Source organism: Sciurus vulgaris (genome assembly GCF_902686455.1).
Source record: "Sciurus vulgaris genome assembly, chromosome: 5".
Lineage (NCBI taxonomy): Eukaryota > Metazoa > Chordata > Mammalia > Rodentia > Sciuridae > Sciurus > Sciurus vulgaris.
In genome coordinates, this window is record NC_136465.1 from 96,109,771 (window position 1) to 96,131,375 (window position 21,605).

Sequence of the window (21,605 nt, forward strand, 5' to 3'; positions counted from 1 at the left end):
AAGGGCGGGGGAGCAGCTTTATATTACAATTTTGACTTTATATTATAGAATTTAAATAGTAAGTTTTGCATCATAGTATTTAAGTTATATCAAAGAGAGGAATAAACATTAGTCAAGGACTTCACCTCTTCTGGGAAAAATGTATTTTCATTTGTATGTAGGATATTTGTATCATGTTAAATGGGATTATGACTTTGTTATTTATTTGGAGATTAAGTATGGATTAAGAAGATTCATGTGGGTGCCGGGCTGATAAGGAGTGAACTTGAGATGATTACTTTTGTTTGTCAAGTTGACTGGGCCATAGCGTCCCCAAACATTTGAGCAAACATTATTTTGGATGGGTCTGTGAGGTTGTTTTTGAATTTTAACATTTGAATCCATAGACTGAATAAAGCAGATCACCCTCCCTAATGTGAGTGCTTTATCCTCAATTGAAGATCTGAATAGAGTAAGAAAGGTATGTCAGGAAACTTATTCTTCCTGACTGATTGGGTTGGGACAGCAGTCTTCTCCTACACTTGTACTGAAACTTGGACTATTGACTCTTCTGGTTCTCAGACTTTGACTGGAACTCATATTATCAGCTTCCTGGTTCTTAGACCTGTCCTATCAATGCCCTTGGGTCTCTAGCTTCCTGTCTGCAGATCTTGAGACTATTCAGCTTCCAGAATTGTGTGAGCCCTTATTATCTATCAGTCTGTTTATACACACACACACACACACACACACACACACACCCTATTGTTACTTTTTCTCTAAAGAACCCTAAGACACTTACCAAAAAAAAAGTTAACTTTCTTTTCCCAGAATAGCAGCCACAATAGGCTGTGGTTGGCAAGAAAGAAGGTCAAATATAGAGCCAATAACGTTATCTTACCACAGAATCTAGCAAGAAGGCGACCTTGTAGTTTACTAACAATTTGCCTTGATTCTTTAGTGCCCAAAGGCAACATAATAAATAAATATCTATGCTATATGGAAGGTGGATGGAAAATAGTAAAACACTTAAGATACTGAGACCTAGTGCAAAGACAGTTTGCAGTAAATTTCTTAGAAATTTAGGCTAAGATACCATAATTAGCTATGGACACATTCAAGCAATGATATCTATATTGTCAAGTTTATTGAGTTTTAACAATAATTTCTAGTAAGTGACAAATGTCTGCTTTGATTTAAACATATTTGGTAAAACTCAGGATTGTTATTTCTATTGTTCTGCGATAAATTTATTTATTTATTTATTTATATCACAATACCATTTTAGATTATGGAGAATAGTCATTATGCCCCTGTTCTCCCTGTTGAGGGCTGAGAAGTTAATTAGATCTACTGGGAAAAAATTTCACTAATATACCCAAAGGGAATCCTATGCTGAACAAGTTACTGCGTAAATAAAATAGGGGAAACCCATGAATAACTGAACTCAGTACTTAGTGTTACTTTGTTTTGTTTTTTAAAGAGGGAGTAATCATAAAGACTATAGGATTTCCTTTTTAAAAAGTTTTTTTTTTTTTTTTAAAGAATTGTTGGATACTTTTAGCATTTAAAGTTGGTTAATTACCACACATTCTTTCCATTTCCATTGTGATTGTGTAACAATGCTGAGGTCTGGAATCATGCAACTAGTTTCTGAGCTTTTTTTGGTTCTCCTCAATTCTCACCAGAACTCTTCCCCTGTGTCTGTGATGTTGCATTGTATAGCAAGCTTTTCTTGGTTCTGGGTCATAGAAATACGTAGCGTCATTTTCTAAGCAGAGCATATCTTCATTTCTCCTGTAATTCAGATATTTGAACATTTCAATAATTACAAAGGTACATGTACTTCAGACTTATCACAGAACTCAGTTATTCTGACCAAGAAAGATGTGCCATCTTTTTGGATACTTATGTATGGTGAATTAATGAACTTTGTCTGTTCTCTAGAAGGGCAACTATAACAATTTATTTCCATACCTTATATAAGTAAAATCCTACAATCATGCTTTTTTGTGTCCAGCTTATTTCATTTAGCATAATGATTTAGGGTTCATTTATATCCTAGCATGTATCAGAATTTCATTCCTTTTAAGACTGAATCATATTTGATTTGTATGTGTATCCCATAGTTTGCTTATTCATTTATAGATAGTTCAGTTGTTTTCCACCATATGAACTATTGCAAATAGTGCTTTCATGAACATGGGTGTAGAAACATCTGTTTAAATGTCTGCTTTTAGTTCTTTTGGTATGTACTCCAAAGTGGAATTGCTGGATTGTATGCTAGTTTTGTTTTGTGTTTTACTGTGATTATGCTATTTTCTAGGAGATGGTATTTGTATGTTTGGTATTTTAAAGAAGCTCCACATTATTTTCCTAGACACACAGTATTTTAAAGTCTGTTTCCTTTACTTGGTGCAGTGGATGGTGAACCTTTAGGAAGGAGTTATTAGTATAGTGTGAGTAGTAGCCAGACAATCTTTAGTCTTGCTAAGAGTCAATTTGGTTTGTGCTTTTTGTGTTCTCAGAAGTCTTGGCCTAACCAATGGTCTCAAAGATTTTTCTTTACTGTGTTCTACTAAAGGTTTTGTAGTTTCATGTTTTAGTTTTAACTTCTTTTTTTAAACTGATAGAATGTTAGTGTCAAAGTTTATTATTATGCGTATAGTGTCCAATTATTAAAAAATATCCTGTTTTCATATCATCTTGGGAGTTTTATGGCATATGTAAGTGGCCATTTCTGGACTCTATTCTTACCATATGTTTTTTTTTTTATTGTGATTATTATTATTATTATTTTTTATTTTATTGTAAACAAATGGGATACATGTTGCCTCTCTGTTTGTACATGGCGCAAAGGCATACCATTTGTGTAATCATAAATCCACATACAATAATGTTGTTTGATTCATTCTGTTATTTTTTCCCCTTCCCCCCACCCCTCCCATCCCTCTTTACCCTCTATACAGTACTTTCTTCCTCCATACTTGCCCCCCTCCCTAACCCTAACTCTAACCCTAACACTAACCCTTCCCTCCCCCCATTATGTGTCATCCTCCACTTATTAGCGATATCATTCGTCCCTTGTCTTTTTGAGATTGGCTTATCTCACTTAGCATGATATTCTCCAATTTCATCCATTTGCCTGCAAATGCCATAATTTTGTCATTCTTTATGGCTGAGTAATATTCCATTGTGTATATATACCACAGTTTCTTTATCCACTCGTCAATTGAAGGGCATCTAGGTTGGTTCCATAGTCTGGCTATTGTGAATTGAGCAGCTATGAACATTGATGTGGCTATATCTCTGTAGTATGCTGATTTTAGATCCTTTGGGTATAGGCCAAGGAGTGGGATAGCTGGGTCAAATGGAGAGTCCATTCCAAGTTTTCGAAGGAATCTCCACACTGCTTTCCAGAGTGGCTGCACTAATTTGCAGCCCCACCAGCAATGTATGAGTGTACCTTTCTCCCCACATCCTCGCCAACGCCTGTTGCTTGTATTTTTGATAATCGCCATTCTAATTGGGGTGAGATGGAATCTTAGGGTGGTTTTGATTTGCATTTCTCTTACTACTAGAGATGTTGAACATTTTTTCATATGTTTATTGATTGCTTGTACATCTTCTTCTGTGAAGTGTCTGTTCATTTCCTTAGCCCATTTGTCGATTGGATTATTTGTATTCTTGGTGTAGAGTTTTTTGAGTTCTTTATAGATTCTGGAGATTAGTGCTCTATCTGAAGTATGATTGGCAAAGATATTCTCCCACTCTGTAGGCTCTTTCTTCACATTACTGATAGTTTCCTTTGCTGAGAGAAAGCTTTTTAGTTTGAATCTATCCCAGTTATTGATTCTTGCTTTTATTTCTTGTGCTATGGGAGTCCTGTTGAGGAAGTCTGGTCCTAGGCCGACATGTTGAAGATCGGGACCTACTTTTTCTTCTATAATCTGCAGAGTCTCTGGTCTGATTCCAAGGTCCTTAATCCATTTTGAGTTGAGTTTTGTGCAGGGTGAGAGATATGGGTTTAGTTTCATTCTGTTGCATATGGATTTCCAATTCTCCCAGCACCATTTGTTGAAGAGGCTATCTTTTCTCCATTGCATATTTTTGGCGCCTTTGTCTAGTATTAGAAAGTTGTATTTATTTGGGTTTGTGTCCGTGTCCTCTATTCTGTACCATTGATCTACCTGTCTATTTTGGTACCAGTACCATGCCGTCTTTGTTACTATTGCTTTGTAATAAAGTTGAAGTTCGGGTATTGCGATACCCCCTGCTTCATTTTTCCTGCGAAGGATTGCTTTAGCTATTCTGGGTTTCTTATTCTTCCAGATGAATTTCATGATTGCTTGCTCTATTTCTGTAAGGTACGTCCTTGGGATTTTAATTTGGATTGCATTGAATCTGTATAGCACTTTTGGTAGTATGGCCATTTTGACAATATTAATTCGGCCTATCCAAGAACATGGGAGATCTTTCCATCTTCTAAGGTTTTCTTCGATTTCTTTCTTTAGTGTTCTGTAGTTCTCATTGTAGAGGTCTTTTACCTCTTTTGTGAGATTGATTCCCAAGTATTTTATTTTTTTCGATGCTATGGTGAATGGGGTGGTTTTCATAATTTCTCTTTCTGAGGATTCCTCACTTATGTATAAAAATGCATTGGATTTATGAGCATTGATCTTGTAACCTGCCACTTTACTGAATTCACTTATGAGTTCTAACAGTTTTCTGGTGGAATTTCCTGGTTCCTCTAAGTATATAATCATATCATCCGCAAATAGGGATAGTTTGAGTTCTTCTTTTCCTATTCGTATCCCTTTAATTTCCTTGGTCTGTCTAATTGCTCTGGCTAGAGTCTCAAGAACGATATTGAATAGGAGTGGTGAAAGAGGGCATCCCTGTCTTGTTCCAGTTTTTAGGGGGAATGCTTTCAGTTTTTCACCGTTTAGAATGATATTAGCCATGGGCTTAGCATAGATGGCCTTTACAATGTTAAGGAATGTTCCCACTATCCCTATTTTTTCTAGTGTTTTGAGCATGAAGGGGTGTTGTATTTTATCAAATGCTTTTTCTGCATCTATTGAAATAATCATGTGGTTCTTGACTTTAAGTCTATTGATATGGTGAATTACATTTATTGATTTCCGGATGTTGAACCAACCTTGCATCCCTGGGATAAAACCCACTTGATCGTGGTGCACTATCTTTTTAATATATTTTTGTATGCGATTTGCTAAAATTTTATTGAGAATTTTTGCGTCAATGTTCATTAATGATATTGGTCTGAAATTTTCTTTCCTCGATTTATCTCTGTCTGGCTTGGGTATCAGGGTAATATTGGTTTCATAGAATGAGTTTGGGAGGGTACCCTCCTCTTCTATTTCATGGAATACTTTGAGAAGTATTGGAATGAGCTCTTCTTTAAAGATTTTGTAGAACTCGGCTGAGAACCCGTCTGGTCCTGGACTTTTCTTTGTTGGTAGGCTTTTGATGACCTCTTCTACTTCATTACTTGAAATTGATCTATTTAAATTTTGTATGTCCTCCTCGTTCAATTTAGGCAATTCATATGTCTCTAGAAATCTGTTGATGTCTTCGAAATTTTCTATTTGGTTAGAATATAGATTTTCAAAATAGCTTCTAATTATGTTTTGTATTTCAATTGTGTCTGTTGTGATATTTCCTTGTTCATTCCGAATTTTGGTGATTTGGGTTTTCTCTCGTCTTCTCTTTGTTAGAGTGGCTAAGGGTTTATCAATTTTGTTTATTTTTTCAAAGAACCAACTATTTATTTTGTCAATTTTTTGTATAGTTTCTTTTGTTTCAATTTTGTTGATTTCAGCTCTGAGTTTAACTATTTCCTGTCTTCTACTACTTTTGGTGTTGGTCTGTTCTTCTTTTTCTAGGGCTTTGAGCTGAAGTGTTAGGTTATTTGTTGATTTTTACTTCTTTTATTGAATGCGCTCCATGAAATAAATTTTCCTCTAAGTACTGCTTTCATAGTGTCCCAAAGATTTTGATATGATGTTTCTTTGTTCTCATTTACCTCTAGGAATTTTTAAATTTCCTTCCTAATATCTTCTGTTATCCATTCATCATGTAATAGCATATTGTTTAATCTCCAGGTGTTGGAGTAGCTTCTGTTTTTTACTCTTTCATTTATTTCTAACTTCAAACCATTATGATCTGATAGAATACAAGGTAGTGTCTCTATCTTCTTGTATTTGCTAACATTAGCTTTGTGGCATAATATATGGTCTATTTTAGAGAAGGATCCATGTGCTGCTGAGAAGAAAGTGTATTTGCTCTTGGTTGGATGGTATATTCTATAAATGTCCGTTAAGTCTAAATTATTGATTGTGTTATTGAGATCTATGGTTTCTTTGTTCAATTTTTGTTTGGAAGATCTGTCCAGTGGTGAGAGAGGCGTGTTAAAATTACCTAGTATTATTGTGTTATGGTCTATTTGGTTTCTGAAATTGAGAAGGATTTGTTTGACATACATGGATGAGCCACTGTTTGGGGCATGGATGTTTATGATTGTTATGTCTTGCTGATTAATGGTTCCCTTAAGCAGTATGTAATGTCCTTCTTTATCCCTTTTGACTAGTTTTGACTTGAAGTCCACCTTATCTGTAATGAGGATGGATACCCCAGCTTTTTTGCTGAGTCCATGTGCATGATATGTTTTCCCCCATCCTTTCACCTTTAGTCTATGTGTATCTCTTTCTACGAGGTGAGTCTCTTGCAGGGAACATATTGTTGGATCTTTCTTTTTGATCCAATCTGCCAGTCTATGTCTTTTGATTGATGAGTTCAGGCCATTAATATTCAGGGTTATTATTGAGATATGATTAGTATTCCCGGTCATTTGGTTCATTTTATTTATTTATTTATTTATTTATTTATTTATTTATTTATTTATTTATTTTGAGACGACTTGGTTCTTCCTTTATTTGACAATTCCTTTAGGATGGTTCCTCCCATTGCTGATTTGTTTCTTTGTTTTTCATCTCCTCCTCATGGAATATTTTGCTGAGAATGTTCTGTAATGCTGGCTTTCTTTTTGAAAATTCTTTTAGCTTTTGTTTATCATGGAAGGATTTTATTTCATCATCAAATTTGAAGGTAAGTTTTGCTGGGTATAAGATTCTTGGTTGGCATCCATTTTCTTTCAGGGCTTGAAAAATGTTGTTCCAGGCCCTTCTAGCTTTTAGGGTCTGGATTGAAAAATCTGCTGATATCCGTATTGGTTTCCCCCTGAATGTAATTTGATTCCTCTCTCTTGCGGCCTTTAAAATTCTGTCTTTATTTTGTATGTTGGGCATTTTCATTATAATGTACCTTGGTGTGGGTCTGTTGTAATTTTGTATATTTGGAGTCCTATAAGCCTCTTGTACTTGATCTTCCATTTCATTTTTCAGATTTGGGAAATTTTCTGATAGTATTTCATTGAATAGATTGTTCATTCCTTTGGTCTGTTTCTCTAAGCCTTCCTCAATTCCAGTAATTCTCAAATTTGGCCTCTTCATGATATCCCATAGTTCTTGGAGATTCTGTTCATGATTTCTTACCATCTTCTCTGTTTGTTCAACTTTGTTTTCAAGGTTAAATATTTTATCTTCAATGTCTGATGTTCTGTCTTCCAGGTGTTCTATTCTATTGGTTATGCTTTCTATGGAGTTCTTAATTTGGTTTATTGTTTCCTTCATTTCAAGGATTTCTGTTTGGTTTTTTTTCAGTATCTCTAACTCTTTATTGAAGTGATCTTTTGCTTCCTGTATTTGCTCTTTTAACTGTCGATTGGTGCGATCATTCAGTGCCTGCATTTGCTCTTGCATCTCGTCATTTGCTTCCCTGAGCATTTTAATTATGTACATTCTGAACTCCCTTTCTGTCATTTCTTCTGCCATGCTGTCGTTGGGTTTCATTGATGTAACATCTAGATTTGTTTGCAGCATTTTCTTTCCTTGTTTTCTCATATTGTTCAGGTATCAGTTGACCGCTGTGATATTGCAGATTTCCTCTATTGTCTTATAATATCCCTGAAGATTTCTATTATATCCCCTCTTAGTCTTCAGTAACCTGAAATCTTGGAGGAAGTTGATAATGCAGTGCTCCACAAGGGAGCTGACTCCCTAGGGGTGGTGGCCTTCCGGTGGGGTATATTCCCTGCTAGTGGGCAGAGGTACCTTCACTTGCTGATGAATGGTCATCCAGAAGGGAAGTAGGTTGTGGGCTGATGCAAGACCAGTTTGGGCCTGTGTCTCTGATTTTACGGTCCTTTTGGGAGAACCTCACCCAACAGGGAGGAGTCACCCGGTGGGGAGGTCTCGCTGGTCGGTTTTCCTCCCAGAGGTTCCATTCAGTTCACAACTACCGCCTGGGCTGGGCAGCCTTCTTCTGCAATGATCCCAGGGACCCGGACCTACCTCCTGGGCCTGGAAGCCTCACCCTTCACAAACGAATCTCCTTCGGCTGCCTCTCCTCAGAGAAGCTGCCTGCAGTCCTGGAGCCTTCGCTCCGCCCCTCAGTTTGTCTGTGGGGCCCTTCCACCAAGAAGCCGTCTAGGACCCTGCTCTGCACTTTTCGCCTGGCTATGCGGCCCCTCCTCTGAGCAGCCACCTGGAGCCCCTTACAATCGCTCCGAGTCCCAGTGACCCGCCACACGCCTTTTCCTCCGGCAGCCACCTGTTGTTCCGTGCGGTCGCTCTAAGACCAAGTGACCCACCACGCACCACTTTCTCCACCAGGCAGTTACCCAGAGATCTGGTGCGTCACGAGTCCCAAGAACTCACTGTGCACCTTCTTGTCCCGACTGCCTCCCGTAGTCCTGGTGCAGTCACTTCGAGCCCAAGCACCCCGCCGCGCTCCTCCTCCTTCTCCAGACAACCCCCCTATGTTCAGGAGCGGATGCTCTGGGACCAAACCACTCACCACGCTGTTCCACCGGATAGCCGCCCAGAGCCCTGGCGCAGCTGTTCCAATTCCAAGCGACGTGCCGAGCCCGTATTTCTCCTTCTCCTCTGGGCAGCCCCCTGTGTTCAGGGGTGGTCACGTTCAGTCCAAACAGCTCACCAAGCACCTTCTCCTTTGGGCAGCCTCCCAGAGCGCGGGTGGGTTGCGCCGAGTCCAAGCGCTGTGGTGAACAGCCACCTCTTCAATGCTCCCAGCTGTCTGCGATCACTGCACCGGTGGGGGGAGGGGCGCCTCGCCGGCAGTTCTACTTTGCAAAGATCCCTGCTTTCGGGGCTACCGCCCTGTCCGGGGGCTACCGCCCCGTCCGCCTGCCCAGTGGGAAACACTCACCCGGCTGCTTTGAGTTGGTCCCAAGTCTCTCAATATCTCCTTTTCTTGAGTCCTGAGTCCACGCTGCTCCTCCGGATAGCCGCCCGGAGCCCTGGCGCAGCTGATCCAATTCCAAGCGACGTGCCGAGCCCGTATTTCTCCTTCTCCTCTGGGCAGCCCCCTCTTCAATGCTCCCAGCTGTCTGCGATCACTGCTCCGGCGGGGGGGGGGGCGCCTCGCTGTCCGTTCTACTTTGCAAAGATCCCTGCTTTTGGGGCTACCGCCCCATCCAGGACTCCTGCCCCGTCCGGGACGCCTGCCCAGTGGGGAGATTCTCGCCCGGCTGCTTTGAGTTGGTCCCAAGGCTCTCTATATCTCCTCTTCTTGAGTCCTGAGTCCTGGAGCAACACGAAACGCAGCCACCCTCTAGTCTGCCATCTTGAATCCCCCACCATATGGTTTTGATTACTCTAGGTTTATAGTAAGATTCATAATTAGGTAGTATGAATCAATTTATTTTTCTTAAAGTTATTTTGGCTATTTAGGTTCTTTTTGTTTTATTGTATATTTTAGGAAAAAACCTTGATGATTTCTGTAATAAAACCTGCTGGGAATTAAGGTATATATAATTACATATAAATTATTATATTGTCTATACATCAGTTTGGAGAGAATTAAGAAATGGATTATCTGATTTATTTATAGGTCTTGCTTATATTTTGTTAGATTTATCACAAAGTATTTCAAAATTTTGATGATTTTATGTTGGTATTATTTATTTTAGTTTTCAGTAATTTGGTTCTAGTACATTTGGTTCTCTCATTTCCAAGAGTTCTGAAATCCATGAATTCAAGTAGATTGAAAATGTTCTAAAAAACATTATTTCCATTCTGAATATGTACAAATGTTTTTACTTGTGGTTGTATCCTAAATAATACAATGTAACAATAGCATTTATATGGTTTTAAGTATTATAAATAATGCAGAGATGATTTAAAGTGTATGGAATGATGTGTATAATCTATATGAAAATATTATACCATTTTAAAAAGGGACTTCAGAATACATGGCCTCTGGTATCTGCTGAGGGACAACTCTATGTAGAGAAACAATTGATTTTTTTTTAATTGACCTTGTATTCTTCAGCCAATCTTTTAGTAAGTTCCCTAGGGTTTTCTACGTAAATTAGTCATGTTGCCTCTGAATATGGATATTTTATTTTTTTCCCAATCTATATAAATCTTATTTGTATTTCTTATTGCACTAGGGAGAACTTTTGTAAGAGCATACATCTTTGCCTTCTTCAGGATCTTAGGCTAAAGGCATTTAGTTTTTGACCAGTAAATATTATGTTAGTTTTGAGTTCTTTACCTTTATAAGAAAAAAAAGGTATGTACCCTTTTAAAAGGAATCTGGTTGAACATATTTATTTTTCTGCATTTATTGAGACGATTGTGAGAATTTTTTCAGGGTGAATTATGTTGAGTTATTTTTGAATATTGAACCATCCTTGCATTCCTGGACTAAAACTTACTTGTCATCTTCTGTTATTCTCTACATGTATTACTGGAAGTGATTTATTATATCTTTATTATGAGTTTTGGTATCCATGTTGGTGGAGGATGTTATTTTCTGTTTTCTTGTAATGTCTTGTAATGTAAAACTAGTTCGTTTCTCTATCTTCTGGAATAGTTTCTGAAAACTTTATGTTGTTAATTGCTTGAATGTCTCAGAATTCCCCAGCAAGTCATGTGTGCCTAGTTTTTTCTTTGTAAAAAGTAACAATAAAATTAACTTCTTTAGTAGACATAGATCTAATCACTTAATTTTTCTAGAGACTTTTGAAAGTTTTATCTTTCAAGATATTTGTCCATTTCATGTACATAGTTGTGAAATGTTCCCCTGTCCTTTTAATATCTGCATAACTTTAGAAATATTCTGATATAACTTCCATTTCCGATAATAGTAATTCATATCATTTTTTGTTATCATTCTGGGTAGAGGTTTAATTTCATCGATCTTTAGAAAAAATCCTCTGTTTTTCAGTTTTATCAGTATGTTTTTATATTTTTTATTTTTTGATGTCTGCTTTTCATCGTTATTCTTACTTTTCCTTCTATTTGCTTTGGGTTTAATGTGCTCTATCTACATTTACAGGTTTCTTGAGGAGAAATCATAACTCACTTATGGAGTCTTTTTTTTCTTCTAAATATAAGCATCTCATATTTATAAATTTCCTTCAAAGCATTATGCTCGTTGCAGTCCACATATTTTCATGTCTTGTATTTTCAGTTTTATTCACTTCAAAATATCTTCTAATTTCTCATAAATTATAAGAGTTTATTTAGGATTTTTTAAAGTTGAGTACTTTTCAGATTTCTTTCTCTAGTATTTTTAAAATTTCTAAAAAATTTTTTTATTTGTTTTAATTAGTTTTCTTTCTGTAGTATTTTATTCTGTGATTAGAGAAGATAATTTCTATGATATCAGGTTTTTAAATTAATTGAGACTTGTTTTATGGTTCAGAATATCATCTGTTTTTGAAAGTTTTATTGCACTTACCTAATCTACCCCTGTTCCATACATTTTTTTTCAGAAATGTCAATTAGATCATGTCATTTCATAATACTGTTAAAGTCTTCTAAATGATTATATATATATATGTATACATGTGGAAAGAAAATATATATAAAATATTTAGTACATATAAAATATGTGACATATAGTATATATAAAATATATGTACTTTATTTCTCTCTCTATATCTTTCTACGTATTTATCAATTACTTAGAAGTATAAAAGTTTCTACCAATGGTTGTTCATTTGTCTAATCTCGTTGGTTCTATCATCATTGTTACATGCATTTAGAAGTTTCTTTTTTTTATTATTTGAGCTTTATAGTTTTACTTTAATAGTTGGGTTCATCCCAGCAAACTCATACAAGCATGCAAATTGATTTCAGTTCATGATCCTCCTTTTTTCCCTCCTTCTTTTCCAGTCCATCCTCCCTTCCCTCTCCCATTCTCCTTCTACTCTACTGGACTTCCTTTTGCTTGTTTATTAATTTGTATTCAATTGGTTCTTTATGTTATCCTATTCTCTCCCCCTTTCCTTTATTTTAATCTAGCTTCTGCAGATGAGAGAAAACATTCAACCTTTTGAGTTTATGAGTTTGGTTAATTTCACTTAGCTTAATATTCTTTACCGGCAATGCCATCATTTCATTCTTTTTAATCCCCGAGTAGAACTCCTTTGTATGTATGTATATATGCGTGTGTGTGTATACATTTATTTATCACAATTATATATGTGAACATATAATTATGTATATATCACAATTCCTTAATTCATTCATCTAATGCTGGGTGTCTGGGTTGACTCCATAATTTAGCTATTGTGAATGGTGGTGCTATAAACATTGATGTGGCTGTGACACTGTAGGATGCCAATTTTAGATCTTTTGGGAAAATATCCAGAAATGGGAGAGCTGGGTCATATGGTGGTTCCACTGAGGAATCACTCTTGGTATCATCTTCGTTTCTTTCCAGAGTGGTTGTACTAATCTGTAGTCCCACCAGCAATTCACAAGTTTACTTTTCCCCTACAACCTCACCAGCATTTATTGTTCATATTCTTGGTCATTCCATTCTGACTGGAGTGAGATGTAATCTTAGTGTAGTTTTGATTTGCATTTCCTTGATTGCTAAACATGTTGAACATTTTTTCATGTATTTACTGGCCATTCACGTTTCTTCTTTTAAGAAGTTTCTGTTTAGTTTTTTTGCCCATTTATTGATTGGGTTATTTGTTTTCTTGGTGTTAAGTTTTTTGAGTTCTTGGTATAGTCGCATATTAATCTCCTATGCGAGGGGTAGCTGGCCAAGATTTTCTCTCATTCTGTAGGCTTTCTTTTCATGCTTTTAGTTTCCTTTGCTGTGTAAAAGCCTTTTAATTTGATGTCATCCCACTTATTGATTCTTGGTTTTATGTCTTGTACTTTGGGGGTCTTGTTAAGGAAGTCAGTGCCAGCACCTATATGATGGAATGTTGACCTTATGGTTTTTTCTAGCAGTTGTAAAGTTTCTGGTCTAATTCCTAAACTTATGACCCATTTTGATTTGAGTTTTGTGAAGGGTGAGAGTTATGGGTCTAATTTCATTTTCCTGCATACAGCTATTCAGTTATCCCAGTACCATTTGTTAAAAAGGCTATCTTTTCTCCAACATACATACATTTTTGTCACCTTTGTCAAATATCAGAGGGCTATAGGTATGTGGATTTGTGTGTCTTCTGTTCTATTCCATTGGTCTTCATGTACATTTTGATGCCACCATCACTATATTTGTTTCATGCAGTTTGAAGCTTCTTATTTAGATGCATGCATGTTCAGGGATTTTAATGTTTTCTTAATTAAACTATCAGTATGAAATGTCTTTCTACTAAGTAATATTCTTTATCTGAAATCTGACCTACTGATATAAATATATGCAATTCCTCTTTCTTTTGATTAGTGATTGTATGGTATATCTTGTCAGCCCTTTTAGTTTTTTTTCTCTATTTTTTTGTTGTCTTTATAGTTGGAGTGATGAGTTTCTTATGTATGTTGTGCAGTTGAGTCTGCTCTTTCATTTAGTATGGAATACTTGCTTTTAATGTACTCACTTTTAATTTATATTTAATGCATTCATTATTATGATTGGATTTAAATATATCATTTTACTAGTCATTTTCCATTTTCCCATTTTTTTCTCGACATGTTGCATTTCAATTTTTTTCTTTTTCGTTAATGATTTTATTTTATTTTTGTCTTATAGTCAATTATCTCTTAAATTTTTATATTTATCTACATGTTTACCATTTCTGGTACTCCTAATTCCTTTTGTGAAGATCTAAATGTCAACTGGTTTTCATTTTTCTTCTCCCTGAAGAAATTTCTGTAAAAAATTTTTTAGTGTAGATCTGGTGGCAAATAATTATCTCAACTTTTGTTTGTCTGAAAAAAAAATCTTTATTTTCCCTTCAAATTTTAAAGGTATTTTCTGTTTACAAAGAATTTTACCCTACTTTATATTTTTCTCCTTTAATACTTTAGTGGTATCTCTTCATTATCTTTTGGTTTATAAGGTTTCTGGCAAGATTTCTACTTTTATTTTTATTTTAATTATTTTTATGTAATGTGTTCTTTTTTCTGGCTTATTTTAAAATGTTTGCTTTTATTTGTTCTCTGCAAGTAGAATATAATATACATTGGCACAATTTCTTTATGTTTGCTCTCCTTGGAGGTTGTTTGGTTTCTTGAATCTCAGGGTTTATAGTTTTAGGAAATTTAGAAAATTTTCAGTCACATTTCTTCCAATATTTTGTTCCCCTTTTTTTGGGGATGGCTTCCAATTACATATGTTTTAGGCCAGTTGAAATTATCCCATATTTTTTCTTAGTATTTTTTTTCTTTTCTGTACTTCATTTTGGAGAGTCACTATTGCTGGATTTTTAACTTCATGATCTTTTGCAATGTTTAATCTGCTATTAATTCTATCCTTTTTTTTGTTTTAGAAGTTCTTTGATAAGTCTTTTTCATATCTTCCATACTTCTCGTTTTTCTTTCTTAAAGATATAAAACATATTTATAAAAGCTGTTTCCATGTCCCTTTTTTGCTGACTCTGTCTTCTTTGTTGTGTTTGTGTCTGTTTCTACTGAGTGATTTATCTCCTGGTAGTGGGTCATTTTTTTCCTGATCCTTTATGTGTATTTTTTTTTGGTACCAGGCATTGAACCCAGGGGCACTTAACCACCGAGCCACATCCCCAGCCCTCTTTTATATTTTATTAGAAACAGGGTCTTGCTAAGTTGCTGAGGCTGGTTTGAACTCACTATCCTTCTGCCTCAGCCTCCCAAGTCAATAGGATTACAGGTATGTGCCAGCATACCTTGCGTTTAATTTTTGATTGGATGCCAGATATTTTGAATTGTGTCTTCTTGATTGCTGAGTTTTGTTGTATTATTTTAAGTAGCATTGTGTTTTTTTCCTATTCATGGTATTACCTGGAATCTGTTTTTTTTTTTTTTTTTAACAAAATTTTGTTAGTTTTCATTGGACCTTTATTTTTATTTATTTATATGCACTGCTGAAACTTGAACCCAGTGCCTCACATGTGCTATGCAAGCTCTGCCAAGTGAGCAACAACCCTAGCCCTTGAACCTTACTTTTAAGATATGTTTATGAAGTTCCAAACAGCCTTCCTTTTAGTTCTACTATAGTCCCATTATTAAAGAGATACCCTCCTGAGGATCCACCTAGGGCTTCATATATTACAAGGTTTGTGGACTTCCACTGGTAGGAATACAAACTGTTGTCAGCAGCATGTGAACTCCTGTTCTATCCACTTTGTGTGTGTGTGTGTGTGTGTGTATGTTTCCTCCTCTTTGGGTAATTTTCTCTCTTGTATGAATAGGTTGGTACTCAGCCCCAAACTTGGTAAGACTTCTCTCTCTTTGGAACCCTGAGCTCAGATTGTTAGCCTTGCAAATTCTGGATGCTTTGTAAATTCTTAGCTCTGTCTACTCAGCTCAGTGAGAGACCAGCTTAGACTCCCAAATATGTGCTTGGGCCATTTTGTAAGCTTGGCAGTTGCTTTTCTTTCAGGAATTAAAATTCTGTCCTGATACCCAATATTTGAAAATCATTATTACATATCGTTTGTTGAGTTTTCTGGTTACTTTAGGTGAGAGGTTAAATCTGGTTCCCATGTTTCCATTTAGGTTAGAAATAGAATGCTATTTGTGCACTATAGTTTAAAATTTCCTCCAACCTTTATTGTCCTTTTATATTTAAGTAGCCACAGTGCAGAAGAGAATGGATACTCAGAGTGTGGGTGGTTAAGCTACTGGTGATATGTGGGGAATGTATATTTTAGTTATGCATTTGCTCTATTCATCTTTTATTCTACTTTACAACTTATATGTATTTATTTTATAACAAGTAAAACTCTTCCCTCAACCTGTCATTAAATCTATGCATAAAATTTACACTCTGAGGATATTCATCTTATACTTTGGTGATTTTCCATGTTTTAGGCCTAACACTTCCTACTCTAGTAAGCCTTGAAAAGCTAGTACATTTCTCATTTATGTATACATAATACATTATTGTACTCAGCAACTGTTTAGAAAACACAGTTTCCTCCATAACATGAAGAATTTTGGTGTACAAATATTTTACTGTTTGGTTACTTAGCTCTTTATAGTTATAAGATTTCCCTCTACATTTTATGAAATGGTTCTAATCTGTCTTTCTTCAGAACAGTATTCTTTCTGCCTATATGACAGGCTTTTTCACTCTTGGTATTGTTATCCTTCCATTGTGTTGGAGCTGTAGTGTATAAGATAGCTACAATTACATTTGGATAGCTCTTAATGCCATGTTCTTTTTTAAGATGCAAGGGATAACAAATACCACCAGAAACATCATCTCTACAGGATGAGGACTATAGATATCTATAATTTGAAATAGTTTCTTTTGGAAACTTATCTATTTTTCCATTCTTCCTTTATTTCTTTTGGAAATTTTATGTGTTTAAGGTTATGCAATCTCTGACAAGCTGAACTTTGCCAGTATGTTCAAGGGAAAAGTCAGCACCTTATATAAAGCCAAAGTTGAAGGAAAAAAAATCCATTTTTATGGCATTGTCTCAGGAAATTAAAAGCATGGTGAAGAGTATGTGTGTAGATATGTGTGGACTTGTACCTCTTGCATGGTGCTGTGTTTTAAATGTGTTCTTATCTCCCATAGGGACAGTACAGTGTGGTCCAAGGTTAAACAAGTTATTTTTTTCCTTATTCACTCAAAGGAGTGAGTGGTCTTTTCATGATACTGAGGTACAAGACAGATTTTCAATTTTCTGTTATATATCTAGTACTCATCTGATATTTCCATATCTGAATGAATTCTTAGATAGAATTTGCATATTACTCTAGGCAGTGCTACCTGCTGGAGTATGCTTGACTTTGTTTTCTGGTTCTCTTTACTTGTTCAGTGTACCTGGCCTAGCTTCTAGTGTTCTAAAGCAGTCACCTGCCACTCATTTCCTGCCTTCATTTACCTGTCTCCTGGACACTATTCCTTCCTGTATATTTATTTCTTCCTCTTTTGAAACTTACCTTTAAATATGTATTTGATATAATGTTTCATTAGAGTATTATTATATAATTTAATAAGTTGAGTAATCCTGATGTATTCATGATGCTGCCACCATTAATGATACTGGTACTGATAACAGGAAGTCCTGGTTTTGAAACTGACCATTCCAGGAGTTGTAAACTTGCAGATCATTACTATTGTAATTTTAAGTACTTTGAGTAAGATTTTATTTGTTTTATTTTGAGATTCAAATTTTAAGCTTTATCTAGATGTTTACTGTGAGGAAAAGAATGTCTTATTAAGAGAAGTAAAAATGTTTTAAAACTGTAAGGTTCTCCTTGGAGAAAATGCCTTGTCTTGCATCCTTGATCATTAGTGCTATGTTCCTGTTGATTTCTTGGTAGTTCCAAGTCATTTGTTTTTATGGATGATCATCTAGTCTCACAAAAGGAGGCTAAAGCTAAATCTTTCACTTGGGGAGTGCTTAAATACTCCCAAATCAGTGACCAGAATCATTTCATTTTGTGCCCATGTGGTTTCTGTGGGTGGTTTGTTGTTTTAAAAACTGTTTCAAAGAAGTACATTTTTTTTTTCCTGGCAATCATGTGTATCCTGTGTAAGTATTTTTCATTACTAATAATTTTGAGATGAATCAAGTTCAGGTCATAATACAGTTGGCTAAAGTCATCAGGTTTTATTCAGAGTCATCCCATATGATTTTGTGTCTGCTTTGCCAAAATCTGTTAATCTAAGGTTCCCAGAGGGCATGGTAATGGTTTCCTCTCCCATTTCTCACTGTTACTAACCTGATTTTGGAAATTATTTCTATTTTGTGTAAATCAACACACAAAATAGAATCAAAAATTTTTTTTAAGAGAAAGCCATGAGACTTTCAGGTTTAATTTCTTCTAGGCATATGTACTGGCTTTGGGGAGGCACTTTCCCTGGTTCTCTCTCATTTTATATAGAAATTTCCATTTCTGATTATGACTTGAATTCTAGTTTTTTCATTGTGATTTGATTTCCATCTTCTTCCTCATTTAGGCTTAGTGGTTAGAAGTCTTGTCTTTAATTGAATTTCAAAGTGGTTAGGTTTCTGTCATTTTCCATTCCTTTATCCAGCAGTAAGAGTTTGCATCCGTAGGTAGACTGCAGCCTCTTAATAATGAACTTGGGTTTAAAGAGAAATTGAATTAAATTCTTGAGTTATTTCAGAAGTTGTAACATCATGCTGTTTACATTTCTGGCCACAGTGAAAGTTTTCGTGAAAGTGAAGTTTTATAGGAAAAAACTTCATGTGTCATCAGCCCATAGTCTTGGACGGGATCTTTAGGATTTGGCTAGCCCAGAATTACAGGTTTAAATAATCTACATAAATCTTTCAGTTAACAAGTGAGTATTATTTCTAAATTAAGAATTAATCAGAAATGAGAGCTTAATTAGAAATAAGATCTCTCAGATTGAGAGATCACCTCTCCTTGTTAATGCAGGAGAAATATGAACCCTAGATGTATTAGGTGAAATCTATGATAACACTATAATTTAGTGGATGAGTTAGGACTAGAGCCCAGTGCTTGATTCCAAGTCTAGTGTTCTTTCCACTACTTTGGGATCTTTTACCATCCTGTCCCCATCAAAATAAGAATTTAAAGTATAAAATATAATAGGGTTCTGGTTTGAAAATACCCAAGCACATTTTATTTTTGCAATACAAATATAAGTGATGAGAGAAAGCTTAGAAATTCATACAGCGTTTCCCCATTTGACCTGTCAAATTGTACTGATAGTCTCCAAGCTTGAGGAAGGAAATTGTATTGCCCTTATTTCTTTCAAGCCTATTCTTCATTGTATTAAAGTGATTATTTTGAAGTTCACAATCTAGGAAAACATGGGAATGAGAACCCCGTATTGGCTGGGATTGATTGCCTTTTAACATTAACCCTTTCCTCACTACCTTTCTAATAGATCCCCAGTTTTTTAGATATCTGTTCCTCCTTTACATGACTCAGGGAAAGGGATCCTCATTCCACATTCCAGGATTGATTCTGCTAAGTCTAAATAAAATGTGATAATTCCCTTTGTTTACTACTGGCAAGTTTCAATGACAGACAGATCTCAGTCTTAAAATATTTCTGTTGTCTTGCTTTTAGCCTGTGCATGAAGCTACATATAAAAGGACTGATCTAAAGGAATCAGAGAGAAGTTTCAAAGCTTTGACTTGTAGTGCTTAGAGCCTATGGACTTCTTGTTATATGAGATACTGTTAATAAATTTCCTATTATTCAAACCAGTTTGTTTTTGGAATTTTTTATTAATTTCCAGATGAAAGTGTTATATCTGGTGCACATCCTAAGATTTTAGAGCACTTCTAATCTCCTAATACTTTACAGCACTTTTGTGAAAAATTAGGTTTTAGAAAATAAATGGATGTGTATTCAAGGAAGAGGGAAGATGGTTTGACACTAATAGAATCTTTTAAAAGATTCATAAAGTCATGGCTTATAAGGCATCATTGTGATTTACCTTTTGGCTTTGTAGCTTTACTAACCTCTCTCTCTCTCTCTCTCTCTCTCTCTCTCTCTCTCTCTCTCTCTCTCTCTCTCTCTCTCTCTTTAAACCAATGAACTTGTAAATCCAAATGATCCTAGTCATTCCTTATTTTCATTGATTCTCTTAGAACTGTTTCTGTCATTAATTGTTGTCTAATTGCAACATCAGTAGCAATTAGAGAAATACACTGAGATTTCATCTCACTCCAGTGAGAATGACATTTATCAAAAATACAAGTAACACCCTTCGAGCCGGAAGCCTTCGCTCACTGAGTCCCGGGGTCCTGTGTCGGTGCGAAGCGGGGTGCTCGGAGGTCGTCAGGGGGAGCCGGGCATAGGAGCGGGTTTGGCGGCGGACCGGAAGTCCGGCGCCGGGGTAGAGTGGTCAATTCCAGCCTCACGGGCCCTTGCTCCTCGCTCCCTGGAGCACCTGGGGCCGCCGCCTCCCACCGACCATGTTCCTGCAGCCCCTGACTTTTCAGCTGGTCAGGTCTCTTCCCTGGGCAGGTTGCAGTCGACCCTGGCGTGTCTCAGGGGTGCTGGGCAGCCATGCCTGCCGGCCACCATACACCTTGCAACCCACTGGCCAAAGTAAGGCTGTATCCCTTCCTGGCAAGGGGGCCCAGTTGGAGCTTGAGGAGTTGCTGGTCCCCAGAAAGATGGCCATCAGCCCTCTGGAGAGCTGGCTGACTGCCCGCTACCTCTTGCCCAGACTGGATGCTGGGGTTCCAGTGTCTGCTGCTCCAACCCAGCCCTTCCAGTGTCCACCCAGTCAGGTGGAGGGGGGTGGTAGGCAGGAGCACGAGGAAATCTGGGATGCCCCTCACATGCAGTGTAAAATGCTGAAGATCCGCCGGCGAAAGATGAACCACCACAAGTACCGCAAGCTGGTCAAGAGAACCCGGTTCCTGCGGCGGAAGGTCCGGGAAGGACGCCTGAAAAGGAAACAGATCAAGTTCGAGAGAGACCTGAGGCGCATCTGGCTGAAGGCAGGCCTGAAGGAGGCCCCCGAAGGCTGGCAGACCCCCAAGATCTACGTGAAGAATAAATGAGACTGGGAGCCTTTCTCCCCTGCCCCCCATGTCGCTGCACGTGACCTTTGTAATAAATGTTGGGAGGACTCCACTGTCAAAAAAAAAAAAAAAAAAAAAAAAATACAAGTAACAATAAATGTTGGCCAGGATCTGGGGGGAAAGGTTCACTTGTACATTGCTGGTGGGACTACAAATTGGTATAATGACTCTGTAAAGCAGTATGGAGATTCCTTAGAAAACTTGGAATGGAACCACTATTTGATCCAGATGTCCCACCCCAAAGGACTTAAAATTAGCATACTAAATGACACAGCCACATCAATGTTTATAGCAGCTCAATTCACAATAACCAAGCTATGGAACCAACCTAGATGCCCTTCAACAGATGAATGGATAAAAATGGGATATATATATATATACACACATACACAATGGAATATTACTCAGCTATAAAGAAGAATGGAATTATGACATTTGTAGATAAATGGATGGAACTGGAGACTATCATGGTAAGTGAAGTAAGCCAGTCCTAAAAAAACCAAAGGTTCAATGTTCTCTCTGATATGTGGATGCTAACCCACTACAAGGGAGGGTAGGGAGGGGACGTATAGAAGTT

General features: G+C 36.7%; 2 protein-coding genes across 10 annotated transcripts in view; both read left to right on the forward strand.

Annotated features, from left to right (window-relative positions):
- Positions 1 to 21,605, forward strand: part of CCDC91 (coiled-coil domain containing 91) — a 423,551-nt gene that overhangs the window by 16,218 nt on the left and 385,728 nt on the right. The gene's annotated exons all lie outside the window — the stretch shown is intronic.
- Positions 20,362 to 21,081, forward strand: LOC306661560 (small ribosomal subunit protein mS38-like). Its single transcript, XM_079140582.1, has one exon. It carries the CDS (start codon positions 20,411 to 20,413, stop codon positions 21,005 to 21,007), a length of 597 nt encoding a protein of 198 aa, XP_078996708.1. The 5' UTR covers positions 20,362 to 20,410; the 3' UTR covers positions 21,008 to 21,081.

Excerpts from the sequence above, each read along its gene's own strand:
- LOC306661560 (XM_079140582.1), top strand. The coding sequence starts at position 20,411 with ATGTTCCTGCAGCCCCTGACTTTTCAGCTGGTCAGGTCTCTTCCCTGG.